At 42.1% G+C, this 23,148-nt stretch overlaps 1 protein-coding gene across 1 annotated transcript; it reads left to right on the top strand.

Annotated features, from left to right (window-relative positions):
- The first annotated feature begins 375 nt into the window (after positions 1-375).
- On the top strand, positions 376-20,496 carry LOC140583958 (uncharacterized). The gene is made up of 3 exons (XM_072707880.1): positions 376-502; positions 1,100-1,722; positions 20,488-20,496. The coding sequence occupies exons 1-3, from the start codon at positions 415-417 to the stop codon at positions 20,494-20,496; spliced, it is 720 nt and encodes a 239-aa protein (XP_072563981.1). The 5' UTR covers positions 376-414.
- The last annotated feature ends 2,652 nt before the right edge of the window (positions 20,497-23,148 follow it).

Genomic DNA, 23,148 nt, shown 5'->3' with positions numbered 1-23,148 from the left:
TCTGCCGTTGATCTTTTGCATGCATGCTATCATGTATTAGTTTACTCTGTATTTTGATCACATGTCAAACTAAAGAATTTTTGGTCGTATTTTTGTTCCTAATTTTGAAGTAATTGTAAAATAAAAATGTTGTTCTTTTCCGCCGCCATGCTTCGTCTTACTTGTGAAGGTTATGCTTGCATTGAACTTGCTTTGTAGACAGTAAGATCCTGCCGGCATTAATTCTGCACTGTGTGGTAATTTTGAGAAATTGCGCACGTTTCTTATCCCGTCAGAATCGGTATAACTAACGCCATGCGAATGTGTCTTAGCGCAGAGTTTAGAATATTTACGGTTTCCGTTCAATGAAGTCAGTTTGAAATAAAACAAAAACGTTTAAACTTTCTGGATGCGCAAACTCTCGCTCTTGGCAAGATGGTGCAGATAGTCGAGATAAAGGACTGTTATTCGATGAGAATTCGAATCCATCACTCCTTAAACATGGAGAACATGGATCCAGAAGGTATTAATGATTATAATGATTAAATGATAATAAAGTTGTAGCTCCTGGTATGTGACAAACGAAATGAACGGCCAAGTCTGCATTGGCCTAATGCTTGTTAGTTTTGAGGTAAAGCTGATAAGTAACACATTTGGTTTTCGAGGTAAAATAACCGACCGGTTGAATAATTCAAGTTTTATCTACAGAAACGAATGTATTTAGAACTGCAAACGGATACATTGGAAGCGGAGTTTTAAAATGAGAAAATGTAACGATGTGATAGGAAATGCCGTTCGTTATACTCCCCTTCTGTCTCCCATTCTTGCTCATCTTGTTTAAATAATAAGAAAATGAAAAGCAAGATCACTGTTAGTGACAAAAGTGCAGGACTAAATGTGTTTCATTTAATATTTATTCATTTGGATATGTGTGAGAGTAAGCGTATGCATGGATGTTGTCTTCTGGTTTAGCTTTCTTAGCTTTATCGGTAATTCACATTATTTCATTTATCTGACAATCTGAAGCCCATGGACTCATTTTAAACGGATTTTGTAGTAGAGTATTTATCCAGTTATTGTCATGTTCTTATATATCTCTCTGTGTTCCATTTTGTCCCAGTTCATGAGTTTTTGGAGGACAAGTTCATCTCCATTCTGGTCGTGAACTTCGAGAGGAGCCCACTGACCATGGAGAACTTGCAGTCTCTGGCCCTCAGTGTCCCTTCATTTTATTGGCGGCTCACTGGGGAGGAGCTGGATCCCAGCCTATTGCACGTAGCACCTGCACGACTGCAAGTGGTACCTCATGGTACAGAGACTGGTGTCCAGCATGGGGATGGAGAATCACCAGCTGAGGAGGATGACCATTACGGACAGGAGCTGCCATCATCCAGCTCTATAAGGGAGGCTTCCCCTGCAGCTCCAGCATCCACGACTGAGGATGCTAATGGGCTTCCTGAGGCTCTCCCCTTGGCCTGGGGTGAAGATGAGCCCTCATCTCCGTCCTTATCTGTGCCTTCTGACACTCAACCTGGAAGTCAGATTGAGCCAGAACATGCTGAGCCCTCCAGCTCCACCTTCTGGATCCCTGTGGGCCCTAACAGCACGTGGCAGCAGCTTGAGATCGAAGGCCGCAACTACCTGCGGAAGCTGGATGAGCTCAGCATCTCCGATGGACTCTGGAGCATTACGGACTACGGTGATGATCACACCGTGGTCATGTCCGTGCATGTCTCCGTGCATGTGAGCAGTTCTCTGCGAACATGGGGCGTGAGGCAGGAGGAGAGGCCTCCTCAGAGGCCCGCTGGCACCAGACAGAAGAAGCGCAAGGCCGAGCCCGACGACACCAGCGGCTCAAGTTCTCCTCCACCGCACAAGAGGCCCATGCGCTTTTGACTTGATTCCATGTTTTTACGCTGTAAGTTACATTTTTATTTCAACATAATTAGAAGATCCCGGAGGAAAATATTAGTCAGTTACTTAATAAATGACCAAAAAGTAGTTGAATAGGACAGCAGGCCAACGTGTCTTTGTGCTTCCACTGACTGGCACCCTGACATATAATGATTTTTAACAACGAGGGGGAAAAATTCATACAGTAAATTAGTTAACAATAATTAGTAATCACCTATAGTTCTCATTTATCATAATGTAAAATTGAAAAACCTTTTCTGACTATTAATCTGCACAATTTAATAATTTAATTAATAGTACCTAATTTGTTTATCATTTTCTGCAATCACTGTGCGTTTAAGCAAGTTTTAAAACTAGCTGTGAAATTGTTGATGCTGTTGTTGATCTGAATGTTGCTGACAGAGCCTTAGGATACGTCTCTATACACATGAGTGAGGGGATGGATGCACTATTCTATGGAGGCCTCTGAAGAGAAAAAAATTATCCCAATTTTATATTGAGAGGGATGGTTAATTCCTTTTTAATGCAGACAACGTTAAAAGTCCCTGTTCTGCCGTTGATCTTTTGCATGCATGCTATCATGTATTAGTTTACTCTGTATTTTGATCACATGTCAAACTAAAGAATTTTTGGTCGTATTTTTGTTCCTAATTTTGAAGTAATTGTAAAATAAAAATGTTGTTCTTTTCCGCCGCCATGCTTCGTCTTACTTGTGAAGGTTATACTTGCATTGAACTTGCTTTGTAGACAGTAAGATCCTGCCGGCATTAATTCTCCACTGTGTGGTAATTTTGAGAAATTGCGCACGTTTCTTATCCCGTCAGAATCGGTAAAACTAACGCCATGCGAATGTGTCTTAGCGCAGAGTTTAAAATATTTACGGTTTCCGGTCAATGAAGGCAGTTTGAAATAAAACAAAAACGGTTAAACTTTCTGGATGCGCAAACTCTCGCTCTTGGCAAAACGGTGCAGATAGTTGAGATAAAGGACTGTTACTCGATGAGATTTCGAATCCATCACTCCTTAAACGTGGAGAACATGGATCCAGAAGGTATTAATGATTATAGTGATTAAATGATAATAAAGTTGTAGCTCCCGGTATGTGACAGACGAAATGAACGGCCAAGTCTGCATTGGCCTAATGCTTGTTAGTCTTGAGGTAAAGCTGATAAGTAACACCTTTGGTTTTCGAGGTAAAATAACCGACCTGTTGAATAATTCAACTTTAATCTACAGAAACAAATGTATTTTGAACTGCAAACGGATACATTGGAAGCAGAGTTTTAAAATGAGAAAATGTAACGATGTGATAGGAAATGCCGTTCGTTATACTCCCCTTCTGTCTCCCATTCTTGTTCATCTTGTTTAAATAATAAGAAAATGAAAAGCAAGATCACTGTTAGTGACAAAAGTGCAGGACTAAATGTGTTTCATTTAATATTTATTCATTTGGATATGTGTGAGAGTAAGCGTATGCATGGATGTTGTCTTCTGGTTTAGCTTTCTTAGCTTTATCGGTAATTCACATTATTTCATTTATCTGACAATCTGAAGCCCATGGACTCATTTTAAACTGATTTTGTAGTAGAGTATTTATCCAGTTATTGTCATGTTCTTATATATCTCTCTGTGTTCCATTTTGTCCCAGTTCATGAGTTTGTGGAGGACAAGTTCATCTCCATTCTGGTCGTGAACTTCGAGAGGAGCCCACTGACCATGGAGAACTTGCAGTCTCTGGCCCTCAGTGTCCCTTCATTTTATTGGCGGCTCACTGGGGAGGAGTTGGATCCCAGCCTATTGCACGTAGCAACTGCATGGCTGCAAGTGGTACATCATGGTACAGAGACTGGTGTCCAGCATGGGGATGGAGAATCACCAGCTGAGGAGGATGACCATTACGGACAGGAGCTGCCATCACCCAGCTCTAGAAGGGAGGCTTCCCCTGCAGCTCCAGCATCCACGACTGAGGATGCTAATGGGCTTCCTGAGGCTCTCCCCTTGGCCTGGGGTGAAGATGAGCCCTCATCTCCATCATTATCTGTGGCTTCTGACACTCAACCTGGAAGTCAGATTGAGCCAGAACATGCTGAGCCCTCCAGCTCCACCTTCTGGATCCTTGTGGGCCCTAACAGCACATGGCAGCAGCTTGAGATCGAAGGCCGCAACTACCTGCGGAAGCTGGATGAGCTCAGCATCCCCGAGGGACTCTGGGGCATTACGGACTACGGTGATGACCACACCGTGGTCATGTCCGTGCATGTCCCCGTGCATGTGAGCAGTTCTCTGCGAACATGGGGCATGAGGCAGGAGGAGAGGCCTCCTCAGAGGCCCGCTGGCACCAGTCAGAGGAAGCGCAAGGCCGAGCCCGACGACACCAGCGGCTCAAGTTCTCCTCCACCGCACAAGAGGCCCATGCGCTTCTGACTGGATTCCATGTTTTTACGCTGTAAGTTACATTTTTATTTCAACATAATTAGAAGATCCCGCAGGAAAATATTAGTCAGTTACTTAATAAATGACCAAAAAGTAGTTGAATAGGACAGCTGGCCAACGTGTCTGTGTGCTTCCACTGACTGGCACCCTGACATATAATGATTTTTAACAACGAGGGGGAGAAATTCATACAGTAAATTAGTTAACAATAATTAGTAATCACGTATAGTTCTCATTTATCATAATGTAAAATTCAATAACCTTTTCTGACTATTAATCTGCACAATTTAATAATTTAATTAATATTACCTAATTTGTTTATCATTTTCTGCAATCACTGTGCGTTTAAGCAAGTTTTAAAACTAGCTGTGAAATTGTTGATGCTGTTGTTGATCTGAATGTTGCTGACAGAGCCTTAGGATACGTCTCTATACACATGAGTGAGGGGATGGATGCACTATTCTATGGAGGCCTCTGAAGAGAAAAAAATTATCCCAATTTTATATTGAGAGGGATGGTTAATTCCTTTTTAATGCAGACAACGTTAAAAGTCCCTGTTCTGCCGTTGATCTTTTGCATGCATGCTATCATGTATTAGTTTACTCTGTATTTTGATCACATGTCAAACTAAAGAATTTTTGGTCGTATTTTTGTTCCTAATTTTGAAGTAATTGTAAAATAAAAATGTTGTTCTTTTCCGCCGCCATGCTTCGTCTTACTTGTGAAGGTTATACTTGCATTGAACTTGCTTTGTAGACAGTAAGATCCTGCCGGCATTAATTCTCCACTGTGTGGTAATTTTGAGAAATTGCGCACGTTTCTTATCCCGTCAGAATCGGTAAAACTAACGCCATGCGAATGTGTCTTAGCGCAGAGTTTAAAATATTTACGGTTTTCGGTCAATGAAGGCAGTTTGAAATAAAACAAAAACGGTTAAACTTTCTGGATGCGCAAACTCTCGCTCTTGGCAAAATGGTGCAGATAGTTGAGATAAAGGACTGTTACTCGATGAGATTTCGAATCCATCACAACTTAAACGTGGAGAACATGGATCCAGAAGGTATTAATGATTATAGTGATTAAATGATAATAAAGTTGTAGCTCCCGGTATGTGACAGACGAAATGAACGGCCAAGTCTGCATTGGCCTAATGCTTGTTAGTTTTGAGGTAAAGCTGATAAGTAACACCTTTGGTTTTCGAGGTAAAATAACCGACCTGTTGAATAATTCAACTTTTATCTACAGAAACAAATGTATTTTGAACTGCAAACGGATACATTGGAAGCAGAGTTTTAAAATGAGAAAATGTAACGATGTGATAGGAAATGCCGTTCGTTATACTCCCCTTCTGTCTCCCATTCTTGCTCATCTTGTTTAAATAATAAGAAAATGAAAAGCAAGATCACTGTTAGTGACAAAAGTGCAGGACTAAATGTGTTTCATTTAATATTTATTCATTTGGATATGTGTGAGAGTAAGCGTATGCATGGATGTTGTCTTCTGGTTTAGCTTTCTTAGCTTTATCGGTAATTCACATTATTTCATTTATCTGACAATCTGAAGCCCATGGACTCATTTTAAACTGATTTTGTAGTAGAGTATTTATCCAGTTATTGTCATGTTCTTATATATCTCTCTGTGTTCCATTTTGTCCCAGTTCATGAGTTTGTGGAGGACATGTTCATCTCCATTCTGGTCGTGAACTTCAAGAGGAGCCCACTGACCATGGACAACTTGCAGTCTCTGGCCCTCAGTGTCCCTTCATTTTATTGGCGGCTCACTGGGGAGGAGTTGGATCCCAGCCTATTGCACGTAGCAACTGCACGGCTGCAAGTGGTACATCATGGTACAGAGACTGGTGTCCAGCATGGGGATGGAGAATCACCAGCTGAGGTGGATGACCATTACGGACAGGAGCTGCCATCACCCAGCTCTAGAAGGGAGGCTTCCCCTGCAGCTCCAGCATCCACGACTGAGGATGCTAATGGGCTTCCTGAGGCTCTCCCCTTGGCCTGGGGTGAAGATGAGCCCTCATCTCCATCCTTATCTGTGGCTTCTGACACTCAACCTGGAAGTCAGATTGAGCCAGAACATGCTGAGCCCTCCAGCTCCACCTTCTGGATCCCTGTGGGCCCTAACAGCACGTGGCAGCAGCTTGAGATCGAAGGCCGCAACTACCTGCGGAAGCTGGATGAGCTCAGCATCCCCGAGGGACTCTGGGGCATTACGGACTACGGTGATGACCACACCGTGGTCATGTCCGTGCATGTCCCCGTGCATGTGAGCAGTTCTCTGCGAACATGGGGCGTGAGGCAGGAGGAGAGGCCTCCTCAGAGGCCCGCTGGCACCAGTCAGAGGAAGCGCAAGGCCGAGCCCGACGACACCAGCGGCTCAAGTTCTCCTCCACCGCACAAGAGGCCCATGCGCTTCTGACTGGATTCCATGTTTTTACGCTGTAAGTTACATTTTTATTTCAACATAATTAGAAGATCCCGCAGGAAAATATTAGTCAGTTACTTAATAAATGACCAAAAAGTAGTTGAATAGGACAGCTGGCCAACGTGTCTGTGTGCTTCCACTGACTGGCACCCTGACATATAATGATTTTTAACAACGAGGGGGAGAAATTCATACAGTAAATTAGTTAACAATAATTAGTAATCACGTATAGTTCTCATTTATCATAATGTAAAATTCAATAACCTTTTCTGACTATTAATCTGCACAATTTAATAATTTAATTAATATTACCTAATTTGTTTATCATTTTCTGCAATCACTGTGCGTTTAAGCAAGTTTTAAAACTAGCTGTGAAATTGTTGATGCTGTTGTTGATCTGAATGTTGCTGACAGAGCCTTAGGATACGTCTCTATACACATGAGTGAGGGGATGGATGCACTATTCTATGGAGGCCTCTGAAGAGAAAAAAATTATCCCAATTTTATATTGAGAGGGATGGTTAATTCCTTTTTAATGCAGACAACGTTAAAAGTCCCTGTTCTGCCGTTGATCTTTTGCATGCATGCTATCATGTATTAGTTTACTCTGTATTTTGATCACATGTCAAACTAAAGAATTTTTGGTCGTATTTTTGTTCCTAATTTTGAAGTAATTGTAAAATAAAAATGTTGTTCTTTTCCGCCGCCATGCTTCGTCTTACTTGTGAAGGTTATACTTGCATTGAACTTGCTTTGTAGACAGTAAGATCCTGCCGGCATTAATTCTCCACTGTGTGGTAATTTTGAGAAATTGCGCACGTTTCTTATCCCGTCAGAATCGGTAAAACTAACGCCATGCGAATGTGTCTTAGCGCAGAGTTTAAAATATTTACGGTTTCCGGTCAATGAAGGCAGTTTGAAATAAAACAAAAACGGTTAAACTTTCTGGATGCGCAAACTCTCGCTCTTGGCAAAATGGTGCAGATAGTTGAGATAAAGGACTGTTACTCGATGAGATTTCGAATCCATCACTCCTTAAACGTGGAGAACATGGATCCAGAAGGTATTAATGATTATAGTGATTAAATGATAATAAAGTTGTAGCTCCCGGTATGTGACAGACGAAATGAACGGCCAAGTCTGCATTGGCCTAATGCTTGTTAGTTTTGAGGTAAAGCTGATAAGTAACACCTTTGGTTTTCGAGGTAAAATAACCGACCTGTTGAATAATTCAACTTTTATCTACAGAAACAAATGTATTTTGAACTGCAAACGGATACATTGGAAGCAGAGTTTTAAAATGAGAAAATGTAACGATGTGATAGGAAATGTCGTTCGTTATACTCCCCTTCTGTCTCCCATTCTTGCTCATCTTGTTTAAATAATAAGAAAATGAAAAGCAAGATCACTGTTAGTGACAAAAGTGCAGGACTAAATGTGTTTCATTTAATATTTATTCATTTGGATATGTGTGAGAGTAAGCGTATGCATGGATGTTGTCTTCTGGTTTAGCTTTCTTAGCTTTATCGGTAATTCACATAATTTCATTTATCTGACAATCTGAAGCCCATGGACTCATTTTAAACTGATTTTGTAGTAGAGTATTTATCCAGTTATTGTCATGTTCTTATATATCTCTCTGTGTTCCATTTTGTCCCAGTTCATGAGTTTGTGGAGGACAAGTTCATCTCCATTCTGGTCGTGAACTTCGAGAGGAGCCCACTGACCATGGAGAACTTGCAGTCTCTGGCCCTCAGTGTCCCTTCATTTTATTGGCGGCTCACTGGGGAGGAGTTGGATCCCAGCCTATTGCACGTAGCAACTGCACGGCTGCAAGTGGTACATCATGGTACAGAGACTGGTGTCCAGCATGGGGATGGAGAATCACCAGCTGAGGAGGATGACCATTACGGACAGGAGCTGCCATCACCCAGCTCTAGAAGGGAGGCTTCCCCTGCAGCTCCAGCATCCACGACTGAGGATGCTAATGGGCTTCCTGAGGCTCTCCCCTTGGCCTGGGGTGAAGATGAGCCCTCATCTCCATCCTTATCTGTGGCTTCTGACACTCAACCTGGAAGTCAGATTGAGCCAGAACATGCTGAGCCCTCCAGCTCCACCTTCTGGATCCCTGTGGGCCCTAACAGCACGTGGCAGCAGCTTGAGATCGAAGGCCGCAACTACCTGCGGAAGCTGGATGAGCTCAGCATCCCCGAGGGACTCTGGGGCATTACGGACTACGGTGATGACCACACCGTGCTCATGTCCGTGCATGTCCCCGTGCATGTGAGCAGTTCTCTGCGAACATGGGGCGTGAGGCAGGAGGAGAGGCCTCCTCAGAGGCCCGCTGGCACCAGTCAGAGGAAGCGCAAGGCCGAGCCTGACGACACCAGCGGCTCAAGTTCTCCTCCACCGCACAAGAGGCCCATGCGCTTCTGACTGGATTCCATGTTTTTACGCTGTAAGTTCCATTTTTATTTCAACATAATTAGAAGATCCCGCAGGAAAATATTAGTCAGTTACTTAATAAATGACCAAAAAGTAGTTGAATAGGACAGCTGGCCAACGTGTCTGTGTGCTTCCACTGACTGGCACCCTGACATATAATGATTTTTAACAACGAGGGGGAGAAATTCATACAGTAAATTAGTTAACAATAATTAGTAATCACGTATAGTTCTCATTTATCATAATGTAAAATTCAATAACCTTTTCTGACTATTAATCTGCACAATTTAATAATTTAATTAATATTACCTAATTTGTTTATCATTTTCTGCAATCACTGTGCGTTTAAGCAAGTTTTAAAACTAGCTGTGAAATTGTTGATGCTGTTGTTGATCTGAATGTTGCTGACAGAGCCTTAGGATACGTCTCTATACACATGAGTGAGGGGATGGATGCACTATTCTATGGAGGCCTCTGAAGAGAAAAAAATTATCCCAATTTTATATTGAGAGGGATGGTTAATTCCTTTTTAATGCAGACAACGTTAAAAGTCCCTGTTCTGCCGTTGATCTTTTGCATGCATGCTATCATGTATTAGTTTACTCTGTATTTTGATCACATGTCAAACTAAAGAATTTTTGGTCGTATTTTTGTTCCTAATTTTGAAGTAATTGTAAAATAAAAATGTTGTTCTTTTCCGCCGCCATGCTTCGTCTTACTTGTGAAGGTTATACTTGCATTGAACTTGCTTTGTAGACAGTAAGATCCTGCCGGCATTAATTCTCCACTGTGTGGTAATTTTGAGAAATTGCGCACGTTTCTTATCCCGTCAGAATCGGTAAAACTAACGCCATGCGAATGTGTCTTAGCGCAGAGTTTAAAATATTTACGGTTTCCGGTCAATGAAGGCAGTTTGAAATAAAACAAAAACGGTTAAACTTTCTGGATGCGCAAACTCTCGCTCTTGGCAAAATGGTGCAGATAGTTGAGATAAAGGACTGTTACTCGATGAGATTTCGAATCCATCACTCCTTAAACGTGGAGAACATGGATCCAGAAGGTATTAATGATTATAGTGATTAAATGATAATAAAGTTGTAGCTCCCGGTATGTGACAGACGAAATGAACGGCCAAGTCTGCATTGGCCTAATGCTTGTTAGTTTTGAGGTAAAGCTGATAAGTAACACCTTTGGTTTTCGAGGTAAAATAACCGACCTGTTGAATAATTCAACTTTTATCTACAGAAACAAATGTATTTTGAACTGCAAACGGATACATTGGAAGCAGAGTTTTAAAATGAGAAAATGTAACGATGTGATAGGAAATGCCGTTCGTTATACTCCCCTTCTGTCTCCCATTCTTGCTCATCTTGTTTAAATAATAAGAAAATGAAAAGCAAGATCACTGTTAGTGACAAAAGTGCAGGACTAAATGTGTTTCATTTAATATTTATTCATTTGGATATGTGTGAGAGTAAGCGTATGCATGGATGTTGTCTTCTGGTTTAGCTTTCTTAGCTTTATCGGTAATTCACATTATTTCATTTATCTGACAATCTGAAGCCCATGGACTCATTTTAAACTGATTTTGTAGTAGAGTATTTATCCAGTTATTGTCATGTTCTTATATATCTCTCTGTGTTCCATTTTGTCCCAGTTCATGAGTTTGTGGAGGACAAGTTCATCTCCATTCTGGTCGTGAACTTCGAGAGGAGCCCACTGACCATGGAGAACTTGCAGTCTCTGGCCCTCAGTGTCCCTTCATTTTATTGGCGGCTCACTGGGGAGGAGTTGGATCCCAGCCTATTGCACGTAGCAACTGCACGGCTGCAAGTGGTACATCATGGTACAGAGACTGGTGTCCAGCATGGGGATGGAGAATCACCAGCTGAGGTGGATGACCATTACGGACAGGAGCTGCCATCACCCAGCTCTAGAAGGGAGGCTTCCCCTGCAGCTCCAGCATCCACGACTGAGGATGCTAATGGGCTTCCTGAGGCTCTCCCCTTGGCCTGGGGTGAAGATGAGCCCTCATCTCCATCCTTATCTGTGGCTTCTGACACTCAACCTGGAAGTCAGATTGAGCCAGAACATGCTGAGCCCTCCAGCTCCACCTTCTGGATCCCTGTGGGCCCTAACAGCACGTGGCAGCAGCTTGAGATCGAAGGCCGCAACTACCTGCGGAAGCTGGATGAGCTCAGCATCCCCGAGGGACTCTGGGGCATTACGGACTACGGTGATGACCACACCGTGGTCATGTCCGTGCATGTCCCCGTGCATGTGAGCAGTTCTCTGCGAACATGGGGCATGAGGCAGGAGGAGAGGCCTCCTCAGAGGCCCGCTGGCACCAGTCAGAGGAAGCGCAAGGCCGAGCCCGACGACACCAGCGGCTCAAGTTCTCCTCCACCGCACAAGAGGCCCATGCGCTTCTGACTGGATTCCATGTTTTTACGCTGTAAGTTCCATTTTTATTTCAACATAATTAGAAGATCCCGCAGGAAAATATTAGTCAGTTACTTAATAAATGACCAAAAAGTAGTTGAATAGGACAGCTGGCCAACGTGTCTGTGTGCTTCCACTGACTGGCACCCTGACATATAATGATTTTTAACAACGAGGGGGAAAAATTCATACAGTAAATTAGTTAACAATAATTAGTAATCACCTATAGTTCTCATTTATCATAATGTAAAATTGAAAAACCTTTTCTGACTATTAATCTGCACAATTTAATAATTTAATTAATATTACCTAATTTGTTTATCATTTTCTGCAATCACTGTGCGTTTAAGCAAGTTTTAAAACTAGCTGTGAAATTGTTGATGCTGTTGTTGATCTGAATGTTGCTGACAGAGCCTTAGGATACGTCTCTATACACATGAGTGAGGGGATGGATGCACTATTCTATGGAGGCCTCTGAAGAGAAAAAAATTATCCCAATTTTATATTGAGAGGGATGGTTAATTCCTTTTTAATGCAGACAACGTTAAAAGTCCCTGTTCTGCCGTTGATCTTTTGCATGCATGCTATCATGTATTAGTTTACTCTGTATTTTGATCACATGTCAAACTAAAGAATTTTTGGTCGTATTTTTGTTCCTAATTTTGAAGTAATTGTAAAATAAAAATGTTGTTCTTTTCCGCCGCCATGCTTCGTCTTACTTGTGAAGGTTATACTTGCATTGAACTTGCTTTGTAGACAGTAAGATCCTGCCGGCATTAATTCTCCACTGTGTGGTAATTTTGAGAAATTGCGCACGTTTCTTATCCCGTCAGAATCGGTAAAACTAACGCCATGCGAATGTGTCTTAGCGCAGAGTTTAAAATATTTACGGTTTTCGGTCAATGAAGGCAGTTTGAAATAAAACAAAAACGGTTAAACTTTCTGGATGCGCAAACTCTCGCTCTTGGCAAAACGGTGCAGATAGTTGAGATAAAGGACTGTTACTCGATGAGATTTCAAATCCATCACTCCTTAAACGTGGAGAACATGGATCCAGAAGGTATTAATGATTATAGTGATTAAATGATAATAAAGTTGTAGCTCCCGGTATGTGACAGACGAAATGAACGGCCAAGTCTGCATTGGCCTAATGCTTGTTAGTTTTGAGGTAAAGCTGATAAGTAACACCTTTGGTTTTCGAGGTAAAATAACCGACCTGTTGAATAATTCAACTTTTATCTACAGAAACAAATGTATTTTGAACTGCAAACGGATACATTGGAAGCAGAGTTTTAAAATGAGAAAATGTAACGATGTGATAGGAAATGCCGTTCGTTATACTCCCCTTCTGTCTCCCATTCTTGCTCATCTTGTTTAAATAATAAGAAAATGAAAAGCAAGATCACTGTTAGTGACAAAAGTGCAGGACTAAATGTGTTTCATTTAATATTTATTCATTTGGATATGTGTGAGAGTAAGCGTATGCATGGATGTTGTCTTCTGGTTTAGCTTTCTTAGCTTTATCGGTAATTCACATTATTTCATTTATCTGACAATCTGAAGCCCATGGACTCATTTTAAACTGATTTTGTAGTAGAGTATTTATCCAGTTATTGTCATGTTCTTATATATCTCTCTGTGTTCCATTTTGTCCCAGTTCATGAGTTTGTGGAGGACAAGTTCATCTCCATTCTGGTCGTGAACTTCGAGAGGAGCCCACTGACCATGGACAACTTGCAGTCTCTGGCCCTCAGTGTCCCTTCATTTTATTGGCGGCTCACTGGGGAGGAGTTGGATCCCAGCCTATTGCACGTAGCAACTGCACGGCTGCAAGTGGTACATCATGGTACAGAGACTGGTGTCCAGCATGGGGATGGAGAATCACCAGCTGAGGTGGATGACCATTACGGACAGGAGCTGCCATCACCCAGCTCTAGAAGGGAGGCTTCCCCTGCAGCTCCAGCATCCACGACTGAGGATGCTAATGGGCTTCCTGAGGCTCTCCCCTTGGCCTGGGGTGAAGATGAGCCCTCATCTCCATCCTTATCTGTGGCTTCTGACACTCAACCTGGAAGTCAGATTGAGCCAGAACATGCTGAGCCCTCCAGCTCCACCTTCTGGATCCCTGTGGGCCCTAACAGCACGTGGCAGCAGCTTGAGATCGAAGGCCGCAACTACCTGCGGAAGCTGGATGAGCTCAGCATCCCCGAGGGACTCTGGGGCATTACGGACTACGGTGATGACCACACCGTGGTCATGTCCGTGCATGTCCCCGTGCATGTGAGCAGTTCTCTGCGAACATGGGGCGTGAGGCAGGAGGAGAGGCCTCCTCAGAGGCCCGCTGGCACCAGTCAGAGGAAGCGCAAGGCCGAGCCCGACGACACCAGCGGCTCAAGTTCTCCTCCACCGCACAAGAGGCCAATGCGCTTCTGACTGGATTCCATGTTTTTACGCTGTAAGTTACATTTTTATTTCAACATAATTAGAAGATCCCGCAGGAAAATATTAGTCAGTTACTTAATAAATGACCAAAAAGTAGTTGAATAGGACAGCTGGCCAACGTGTCTGTGTGCTTCCACTGACTGGCACCCTGACATATAATGATTTTTAACAACGAGGGGGAGAAATTCATACAGTAAATTAGTTAACAATAATTAGTAATCACGTATAGTTCTCATTTATCATAATGTAAAATTCAATAACCTTTTCTGACTATTAATCTGCACAATTTAATAATTTAATTAATATTACCTAATTTGTTTATCATTTTCTGCAATCACTGTGCGTTTAAGCAAGTTTTAAAACTAGCTGTGAAATTGTTGATGCTGTTGTTGATCTGAATGTTGCTGACAGAGCCTTAGGATACGTCTCTATACACATGAGTGAGGGGATGGATGCACTATTCTATGGAGGCCTCTGAAGAGAAAAAAATTATCCCAATTTTATATTGAGAGGGATGGTTAATTCCTTTTTAATGCAGACAACGTTAAAAGTCCCTGTTCTGCCGTTGATCTTTTGCATGCATGCTATCATGTATTAGTTTACTCTGTATTTTGATCACATGTCAAACTAAAGAATTTTTGGTCGTATTTTTGTTCCTAATTTTGAAGTAATTGTAAAATAAAAATGTTGTTCTTTTCCGCCGCCATGCTTCGTCTTACTTGTGAAGGTTATGCTTGCATTGAACTTGCTTTGTAGACAGTAAGATCCTGCCGGCATTAATTCTCCACTGTGTGGTAATTTTGAGAAATTGCGCACGTTTCTTATCCCGTCAGAATCGGTAAAACTAACGCCATGCGAATGTGTCTTAGCGCAGAGTTTAAAATATTTACGGTTTCCGGTCAATGAAGGCAGTTTGAAATAAAACAAAAACGGTTAAACTTTCTGGATGCGCAAACTCTCGCTCTTGGCAAAATGGTGCAGATAGTTGAGATAAAGGACTGTTACTCGATGAGATTTCGAATCCATCACTCCTTAAACGTGGAGAACATGGATCCAGAAGGTATTAATGATTATAGTGATTAAATGATAATAAAGTTGTAGCTCCCGGTATGTGACAGACGAAATGAACGGCCAAGTCTGCATTGGCCTAATGCTTGTTAGTTTTGAGGTAAAGCTGATAAGTAACACCTTTGGTTTTCGAGGTAAAATAACCGACCTGTTGAATAATTCAACTTTTATCTACAGAAACAAATGTATTTTGAACTGCAAACGGATACATTGGAAGCAGAGTTTTAAAATGAGAAAATGTAACGATGTGATAGGAAATGCCGTTCGTTATACTCCCCTTCTGTCTCCCATTCTTGCTCATCTTGTTTAAATAATAAGAAAATGAAAAGCAAGATCACTGTTAGTGACAAAAGTGCAGGACTAAATGTGTTTCATTTAATATTTATTCATTTGGATATGTGTGAGAGTAAGCGTATGCATGGATGTTGTCTTCTGGTTTAGCTTTCTTAGCTTTATCGGTAATTCACATAATTTCATTTATCTGACAATCTGAAGCCCATGGACTCATTTTAAACTGATTTTGTAGTAGAGTATTTATCCAGTTATTGTCATGTTCTTATATATCTCTCTGTGTTCCATTTTGTCCCAGTTCATGAGTTTGTGGAGGACAAGTTCATCTCCATTCTGGTCGTGAACTTCGAGAGGAGCCCACTGACCATGGAGAACTTGCAGTCTCTGGCCCTCAGTGTCCCTTCATTTTATTGGCGGCTCACTGGGGAGGAGTTGGATCCCAGCCTATTGCACGTAGCAACTGCACGGCTGCAAGTGGTACATCATGGTACAGAGACTGGTGTCCAGCATGGGGATGGAGAATCACCAGCTGAGGAGGATGACCATTACGGACAGGAGCTGCCATCACCCAGCTCTAGAAGGGAGGCTTCCCCTGCAGCTCCAGCATCCACGACTGAGGATGCTAATGGGCTTCCTGAGGCTCTCCCCTTGGCCTGGGGTGAAGATGAGCCCTCATCTCCATCCTTATCTGTGGCTTCTGACACTCAACCTGGAAGTCAGATTGAGCCAGAACATGCTGAGCCCTCCAGCTCCACCTTCTGGATCCCTGTGGGCCCTAACAGCACGTGGCAGCAGCTTGAGATCGAAGGCCGCAACTACCTGCGGAAGCTGGATGAGCTCAGCATCCCCGAGGGACTCTGGGGCATTACGGACTACGGTGATGACCACACCGTGCTCATGTCCGTGCATGTCCCCGTGCATGTGAGCAGTTCTCTGCGAACATGGGGCATGAGGCAGGAGGAGAGGCCTCCTCAGAGGCCCGCTGGCACCAGTCAGAGGAAGCGCAAGGCCGAGCCTGACGACACCAGCGGCTCAAGTTCTCCTCCACCGCACAAGAGGCCCATGCGCTTCTGACTGGATTCCATGTTTTTACGCTGTAAGTTCCATTTTTATTTCAACATAATTAGAAGATCCCGCAGGAAAATATTAGTCAGTTACTTAATAAATGACCAAAAAGTAGTTGAATAGGACAGCTGGCCAACGTGTCTGTGTGCTTCCACTGACTGGCACCCTGACATATAATGATTTTTAACAACGAGGGGGAGAAATTCATACAGTAAATTAGTTAACAATAATTAGTAATCACGTATAGTTCTCATTTATCATAATGTAAAATTCAATAACCTTTTCTGACTATTAATCTGCACAATTTAATAATTTAATTAATATTACCTAATTTGTTTATCATTTTCTGCAATCACTGTGCGTTTAAGCAAGTTTTAAAACTAGCTGTGAAATTGTTGATGCTGTTGTTGATCTGAATGTTGCTGACAGAGCCTTAGGATACGTCTCTATACACATGAGTGAGGGGATGGATGCACTATTCTATGGAGGCCTCTGAAGAGAAAAAAATTATCCCAATTTTATATTGAGAGGGATGGTTAATTCCTTTTTAATGCAGACAACGTTAAAAGTCCCTGTTCTGCCGTTGATCTTTTGCATGCATGCTATCATGTATTAGTTTACTCTGTATTTTGATCACATGTCAAACTAAAGAATTTTTGGTCGTATTTTTGTTCCTAATTTTGAAGCAATTGTAAAATAAAAATGTTGTTCTTTTCCGCCGCCATGCTTCGTCTTACTTGTGAAGGTTATGCTTGCATTGAACTTGCTTTGTAGACAGTAAGATCCTGCCGGCATTAATTCTCCACTGTGTGGTAATTTTGAGAAATTGCGCACGTTTCTTATCCCGTCAGAATCGGTAAAACTAACGCCATGCGAATGTGTCTTAGCGCAGAGTTTAAAATATTTACGGTTTCCGGTCAATGAAGGCAGTTTGAAATAAAACAAAAACGGTTAAACTTTCTGGATGCGCAAACTCTCGCTCTTGGCAAAACGGTGCAGATAGTTGAGATAAAGGACTGTTACTCGATGAGATTTCGAATCCATCACTCCTTAAACGTGGAGAACATGGATCCAGAAGGTATTAATGATTATAGTGATTAAATGATAATAAAGTTGTAGCTCCCGGTATGTGACGGACGAAATGAACGGCCAAGTCTGCATTGGCCTAATGCTTGTTAGTTTTGAGGTAAAGCTGATAAGTAACACCTTTGGTTTTCGAGGTAAAATAACCGACCTGTTGAATAATTCAACTTTTATCTACAGAAACAAATGTATTTTGAACTGCAAACGGATACATTGGAAGCAGAGTTTTAAAATGAGAAAATGTAACGATGTGATAGGAAATGCCGTTCGTTATACTCCCCTTCTGTCTCCCATTCTTGCTCATCTTGTTTAAATAATAAGAAAATGAAAAGCAAGATCACTGTTAGTGACAAAAGTGCAGGACTAAATGTGTTTCATTTAATATTTATTCATTTGGATATGTGTGAGAGTAAGCGTATGCATGGATGTTGTCTTCTGGTTTAGCTTTCTTAGCTTTATCGGTAATTCACATTATTTCATTTATCTGACAATCTGAAGCCCATGGACTCATTTTAAACTGATTTTGTAGTAGAGTATTTATCCAGTTATTGTCATGTTCTTATATATCTCTCTGTGTTCCATTTTGTCCCAGTTCATGAGTTTGTGGAGGACAAGTTCATCTCCATTCTGGTTGTGAACTTCGAGAGGAGCCCACTGACCATGGAGAACTTGCAGTCTCTGGCCCTCAGTGTCCCTTCATTTTATTGGCGGCTCACTGGGGAGGAGTTGGATCCCAGCCTATTGCACGTAGCAACTGCACGGCTGCAAGTGGTACATCATGGTACAGAGACTGGTGTCCAGCATGGGGATGGAGAATCACCAGCTGAGGAGGATGACCATTACGGACAGGAGCTGCCATCACCCAGCTCTAGAAGGGAGGCTTCCCCTGCAGCTCCAGCATCCACGACTGAGGATGCTAATGGGCTTCCTGAGGCTCTCCCCTTGGCCTGGGGTGAAGATGAGCCCTCATCTCCATCCTTATCTGTGGCTTCTGACACTCAACCTGGAAGTCAGATTGAGCCAGAACATGCTGAGCCCTCCAGCTCCACCTTCTGGATCCCTGTGGGCCCTAACAGCACGTGGCAGCAGCTTGAGATCGAAGGCCGCAACTACCTGCGGAAGCTGGATGAGCTCAGCATCCCCGAGGGACTCTGGGGCATTACGGACTACGGCGATGACCACACCGTGGTCATGTCCGTGCATGTCCCCGTGCATGTGAGCAGTTCTCTGCGAACATGGGGCATGAGGCAGGAGGAGAGGCCTCCTCAGAGGCCCGCTGGCACCAGTCAGAGGAAGCGCAAGGCCGAGCCCGACGACACCAGCGGCTCAAGTTCTCCTCCACCGCACAAGAGGCCCATGCGCTTCTGACTGGATTCCATGTTTTTACGCTGTAAGTTACATTTTTATTTCAACATAATTAGAAGATCCCGCAGGAAAATATTAGTCAGTTACTTAATAAATGACCAAAAAGTAGTTGAATAGGAAAGCTGGCCAACGTGTCTGTGTGCTTCCACTGACTGGCACCCTGACATATAATGATTTTTAACAACGAGGGGGAAAAATTCATACAGTAAATTAGTTAACAATAATTAGTAATCACCTATAGTTCTCATTTATCATAATGTAAAATTGAAAAACCTTTTCTGACTATTAATCTGCACAATTTAATAATTTAATTAATATTACCTAATTTGTTTATCATTTTCTGCAATCACTGTGCGTTTAAGCAAGTTTTAAAACTAGCTGTGAAATTGTTGATGCTGTTGTTGATCTGAATGTTGCTGACAGAGCCTTAGGATACGTCTCTATACACATGAGTGAGGGGATGGATGCACTATTCTATGGAGGCCTCTGAAGAGAAAAAAATTATCCCAATTTTATATTGAGAGGGATGGTTAATTCCTTTTTAATGCAGACAACGTTAAAAGTCCCTGTTCTGCCGTTGATCTTTTGCATGCATGCTATCATGTATTAGTTTACTCTGTATTTTGATCACATGTCAAACTAAAGAATTTTTGGTCGTATTTTTGTTCCTAATTTTGAAGTAATTGTAAAATAAAAATGTTGTTCTTTTCCGCCGCCATGCTTCGTCTTACTTGTGAAGGTTATGCTTGCATTGAACTTGCTTTGTAGACAGTAAGATCCTGCCGGCATTAATTCTCCACTGTGTGGTAATTTTGAGAAATTGCGCACGTTTCTTATCCCGTCAGAATCGGTAAAACTAACGCCATGCGAATGTGTCTTAGCGCAGAGTTTAAAATATTTACGGTTTCCGGTCAATGAAGGCAGTTTGAAATAAAACAAAAACGGTTAAACTTTCTGGATGCGCAAACTCTCGCTCTTGGCAAAACGGTGCAGATAGTTGAGATAAAGGACTGTTACTCGATGAGATTTCGAATCCATCACTCCTTAAACGTGGAGAACATGGATCCAGAAGGTATTAATGATTATAGTGATTAAATGATAATAAAGTTGTAGCTCCCGGTATGTGACGGACGAAATGAACGGCCAAGTCTGCATTGGCCTAATGCTTGTTAGTTTTGAGGTAAAGCTGATAAGTAACACCTTTGGTTTTCGAGGTAAAATAACCGACCTGTTGAATAATTCAACTTTTATCTACAGAAACAAATGTATTTTGAACTGCAAACGGATACATTGGAAGCAGAGTTTTAAAATGAGAAAATGTAACGATGTGATAGGAAATGCCGTTCGTTATACTCCCCTTCTGTCTCCCATTCTTGCTCATCTTGTTTAAATAATAAGAAAATGAAAAGCAAGATCACTGTTAGTGACAAAAGTGCAGGACTAAATGTGTTTCATTTAATATTTATTCATTTGGATATGTGTGAGAGTAAACGTAGGCATTGATGTTGTCTTCTGGTTTAGCTTTCTTAGCTTAATCGGTAATTAACATTATTTCATTTATCTGACAATCTGAAGCCCATGGACTCATTTTAAACTGATTTTGTAGTAGAGTATTTATCCAGTTATTGTCATGTTCTTATATATCTCTCTGTGTTCCATTTTGTCCCAGTTCATGAGTTTGTGGAGGACAAGTTCATCTCCATTCTGGTTGTGAACTTCGAGAGGAGCCCACTGACCATGGAGAACTTGCAGTCTCTGGCCCTCAGTGTCCCTTCATTTTATTGGCGGCTCACTGGGGAGGAGTTGGATCCCAGCCTATTGCACGTAGCAACTGCACGGCTGCAAGTGGTACATCATGGTACAGAGACTGGTGTCCAGCATGGGGATGGAGAATCACCAGCTGAGGAGGATGACCATTACGGACAGGAGCTGCCATCACCCAGCTCTAGAAGGGAGGCTTCCCCTGCAGCTCCAGCATCCACGACTGAGGATGCTAATGGGCTTCCTGAGGCTCTCCCCTTGGCCTGGGGTGAAGATGAGCCCTCATCTCCATCCTTATCTGTGGCTTCTGACACTCAACCTGGAAGTCAGATTGAGCCAGAACATGCTGAGCCCTCCAGCTCCACCTTCTGGATCCCTGTGGGCCCTAACAGCACGTGGCAGCAGCTTGAGATCGAAGGCCGCAACTACCTGCGGAAGCTGGATGAGCTCAGCATCCCCGAGGGACTCTGGGGCATTACGGACTACGGCGATGACCACACCGTGGTCATGTCCGTGCATGTCCCCGTGCATGTGAGCAGTTCTCTGCGAACATGGGGCATGAGGCAGGAGGAGAGGCCTCCTCAGAGGCCCGCTGGCACCAGTCAGAGGAAGCGCAAGGCCGAGCCCGACGACACCAGCGGCTCAAGTTCTCCTCCACCGCACAAGAGGCCCATGCGCTTCTGACTGGATTCCATGTTTTTACGCTGTAAGTTACATTTTTATTTCAACATAATTAGAAGATCCCGCAGGAAAATATTAGTCAGTTACTTAATAAATGACCAAAAAGTAGTTGAATAGGAAAGCTGGCCAACGTGTCTGTGTGCTTCCACTGACTGGCACCCTGACATATAATGATTTTTAACAACGAGGGGGAAAAATTCATACAGTAAATTAGTTAACAATAATTAGTAATCACCTATAGTTCTCATTTATCATAATGTAAAATTGAAAAACCTTTTCTGACTATTAATCTGCACAATTTAATAATTTAATTAATATTACCTAATTTGTTTATCATTTTCTGCAATCACTGTGCGTTTAAGCAAGTTTTAAAACTAGCTGTGAAATTGTTGATGCTGTTGTTGATCTGAATGTTGCTGACAGAGCCTTAGGATACGTCTCTATACACATGAGTGAGGGGATGGATGCACTATTCTATGGAGGCCTCTGAAGAGAAAAAAATTATCCCAATTTTATATTGAGAGGGATGGTTAATTCCTTTTTAATGCAGACAACGTTAAAAGTCCCTGTTCTGCCGTTGATCTTTTGCATGCATGCTATCATGTATTAGTTTACTCTGTATTTTGATCACATGTCAAACTAAAGAATTTTTGGTCGTATTTTTGTTCCTAATTTTGAAGTAATTGTAAAATAAAAATGTTGTTCTTTTCCGCCGCCATGCTTCGTCTTACTTGTGAAGGTTATACTTGCATTGAACTTGCTTTGTAGACAGTAAGATCCTGCCGGCATTAATTCTCCACTGTGTGGTAATTTTGAGAAATTGCGCACGTTTCTTATCCCGTCAGAATCGGTAAAACTAACGCCATGCGAATGTGTCTTAGCGCAGAGTTTAAAATATTTACGGTTTCCGGTCAATGAAGGCAGTTTGAAATAAAACAAAAACGGTTAAACTTTCTGGATGCGCAAACTCTCGCTCTTGGCAAAACGGTGCAGATAGTTGAGATAAAGGACTGTTACTCGATGAGATTTCGAATCCATCACTCCTTAAACGTGGAGAACATGGATCCAGAAGGTATTAATGATTATAGTGATTAAATGATAATAAAGTTGTAGCTCCCGGTATGTGACAGACGAAATGAACGGCCAAGTCTGCATTGGCCTAATGCTTGTTAGTTTTGAGGTAAAGCTGATAAGTAACACCTTTGGTTTTCGAGGTAAAATAACCGACCTGTTGAATAATTCAACTTTAATCTACAGAAACAAATGTATTTTGAACTGCAAACGGATACATTGGAAGCAGAGTTTTAAAATGAGAAAATGTAACGATGTGATAGGAAATGCCGTTCGTTATACTCCCCTTCTGTCTCCCATTCTTGCTCATCTTGTTTAAATAATAAGAAAATGAAAAGCAAGATCACTGTTAGTGACAAAAGTGCAGGACTAAATGCGTTTCATTTAATATTTATTCATTTGGATATGTGTGAGAGTAAGCGTATGCATGGATGTTGTCTTCTGGTTTAGCTTTCTTAGCTTTATCGGTAATTCACATTATTTCATTTATCTGACAATCTGAAGCCCATGGACTCATTTTAAACTGATTTTGTAGTAGAGTATTTATCCAGTTATTGTCATGTTCTTATATATCTCTCTGTGTTCCATTTTGTCCCAGTTCATGAGTTTGTGGAGGACAAGTTCATCTCCATTCTGGTTGTGAACTTCGAGAGGAGCCCACTGACCATG

This window comes from Paramormyrops kingsleyae, unplaced genomic scaffold, assembly GCF_048594095.1.
Source record: "Paramormyrops kingsleyae isolate MSU_618 unplaced genomic scaffold, PKINGS_0.4 ups27, whole genome shotgun sequence".
NCBI lineage: Eukaryota > Metazoa > Chordata > Actinopteri > Osteoglossiformes > Mormyridae > Paramormyrops > Paramormyrops kingsleyae.
The sequence above is the reverse complement of the archived record's forward strand: the minus strand, read 5'-3'. Positions and strand labels throughout refer to the sequence as shown.

Coding starts and splice junctions, on each gene's coding strand:
- LOC140583958 (XM_072707880.1), top strand. CDS start 415: ATGGTGCAGATAGTCGAGATAAAGGACTGTTATTCGATGAGAATTCGA. Junction 503..1,099: donor GGAGAACATGGATCCAGAAG/GTATTAATGATT, acceptor ATTTTGTCCCAG/TTCATGAGTTTTTGGAGGAC.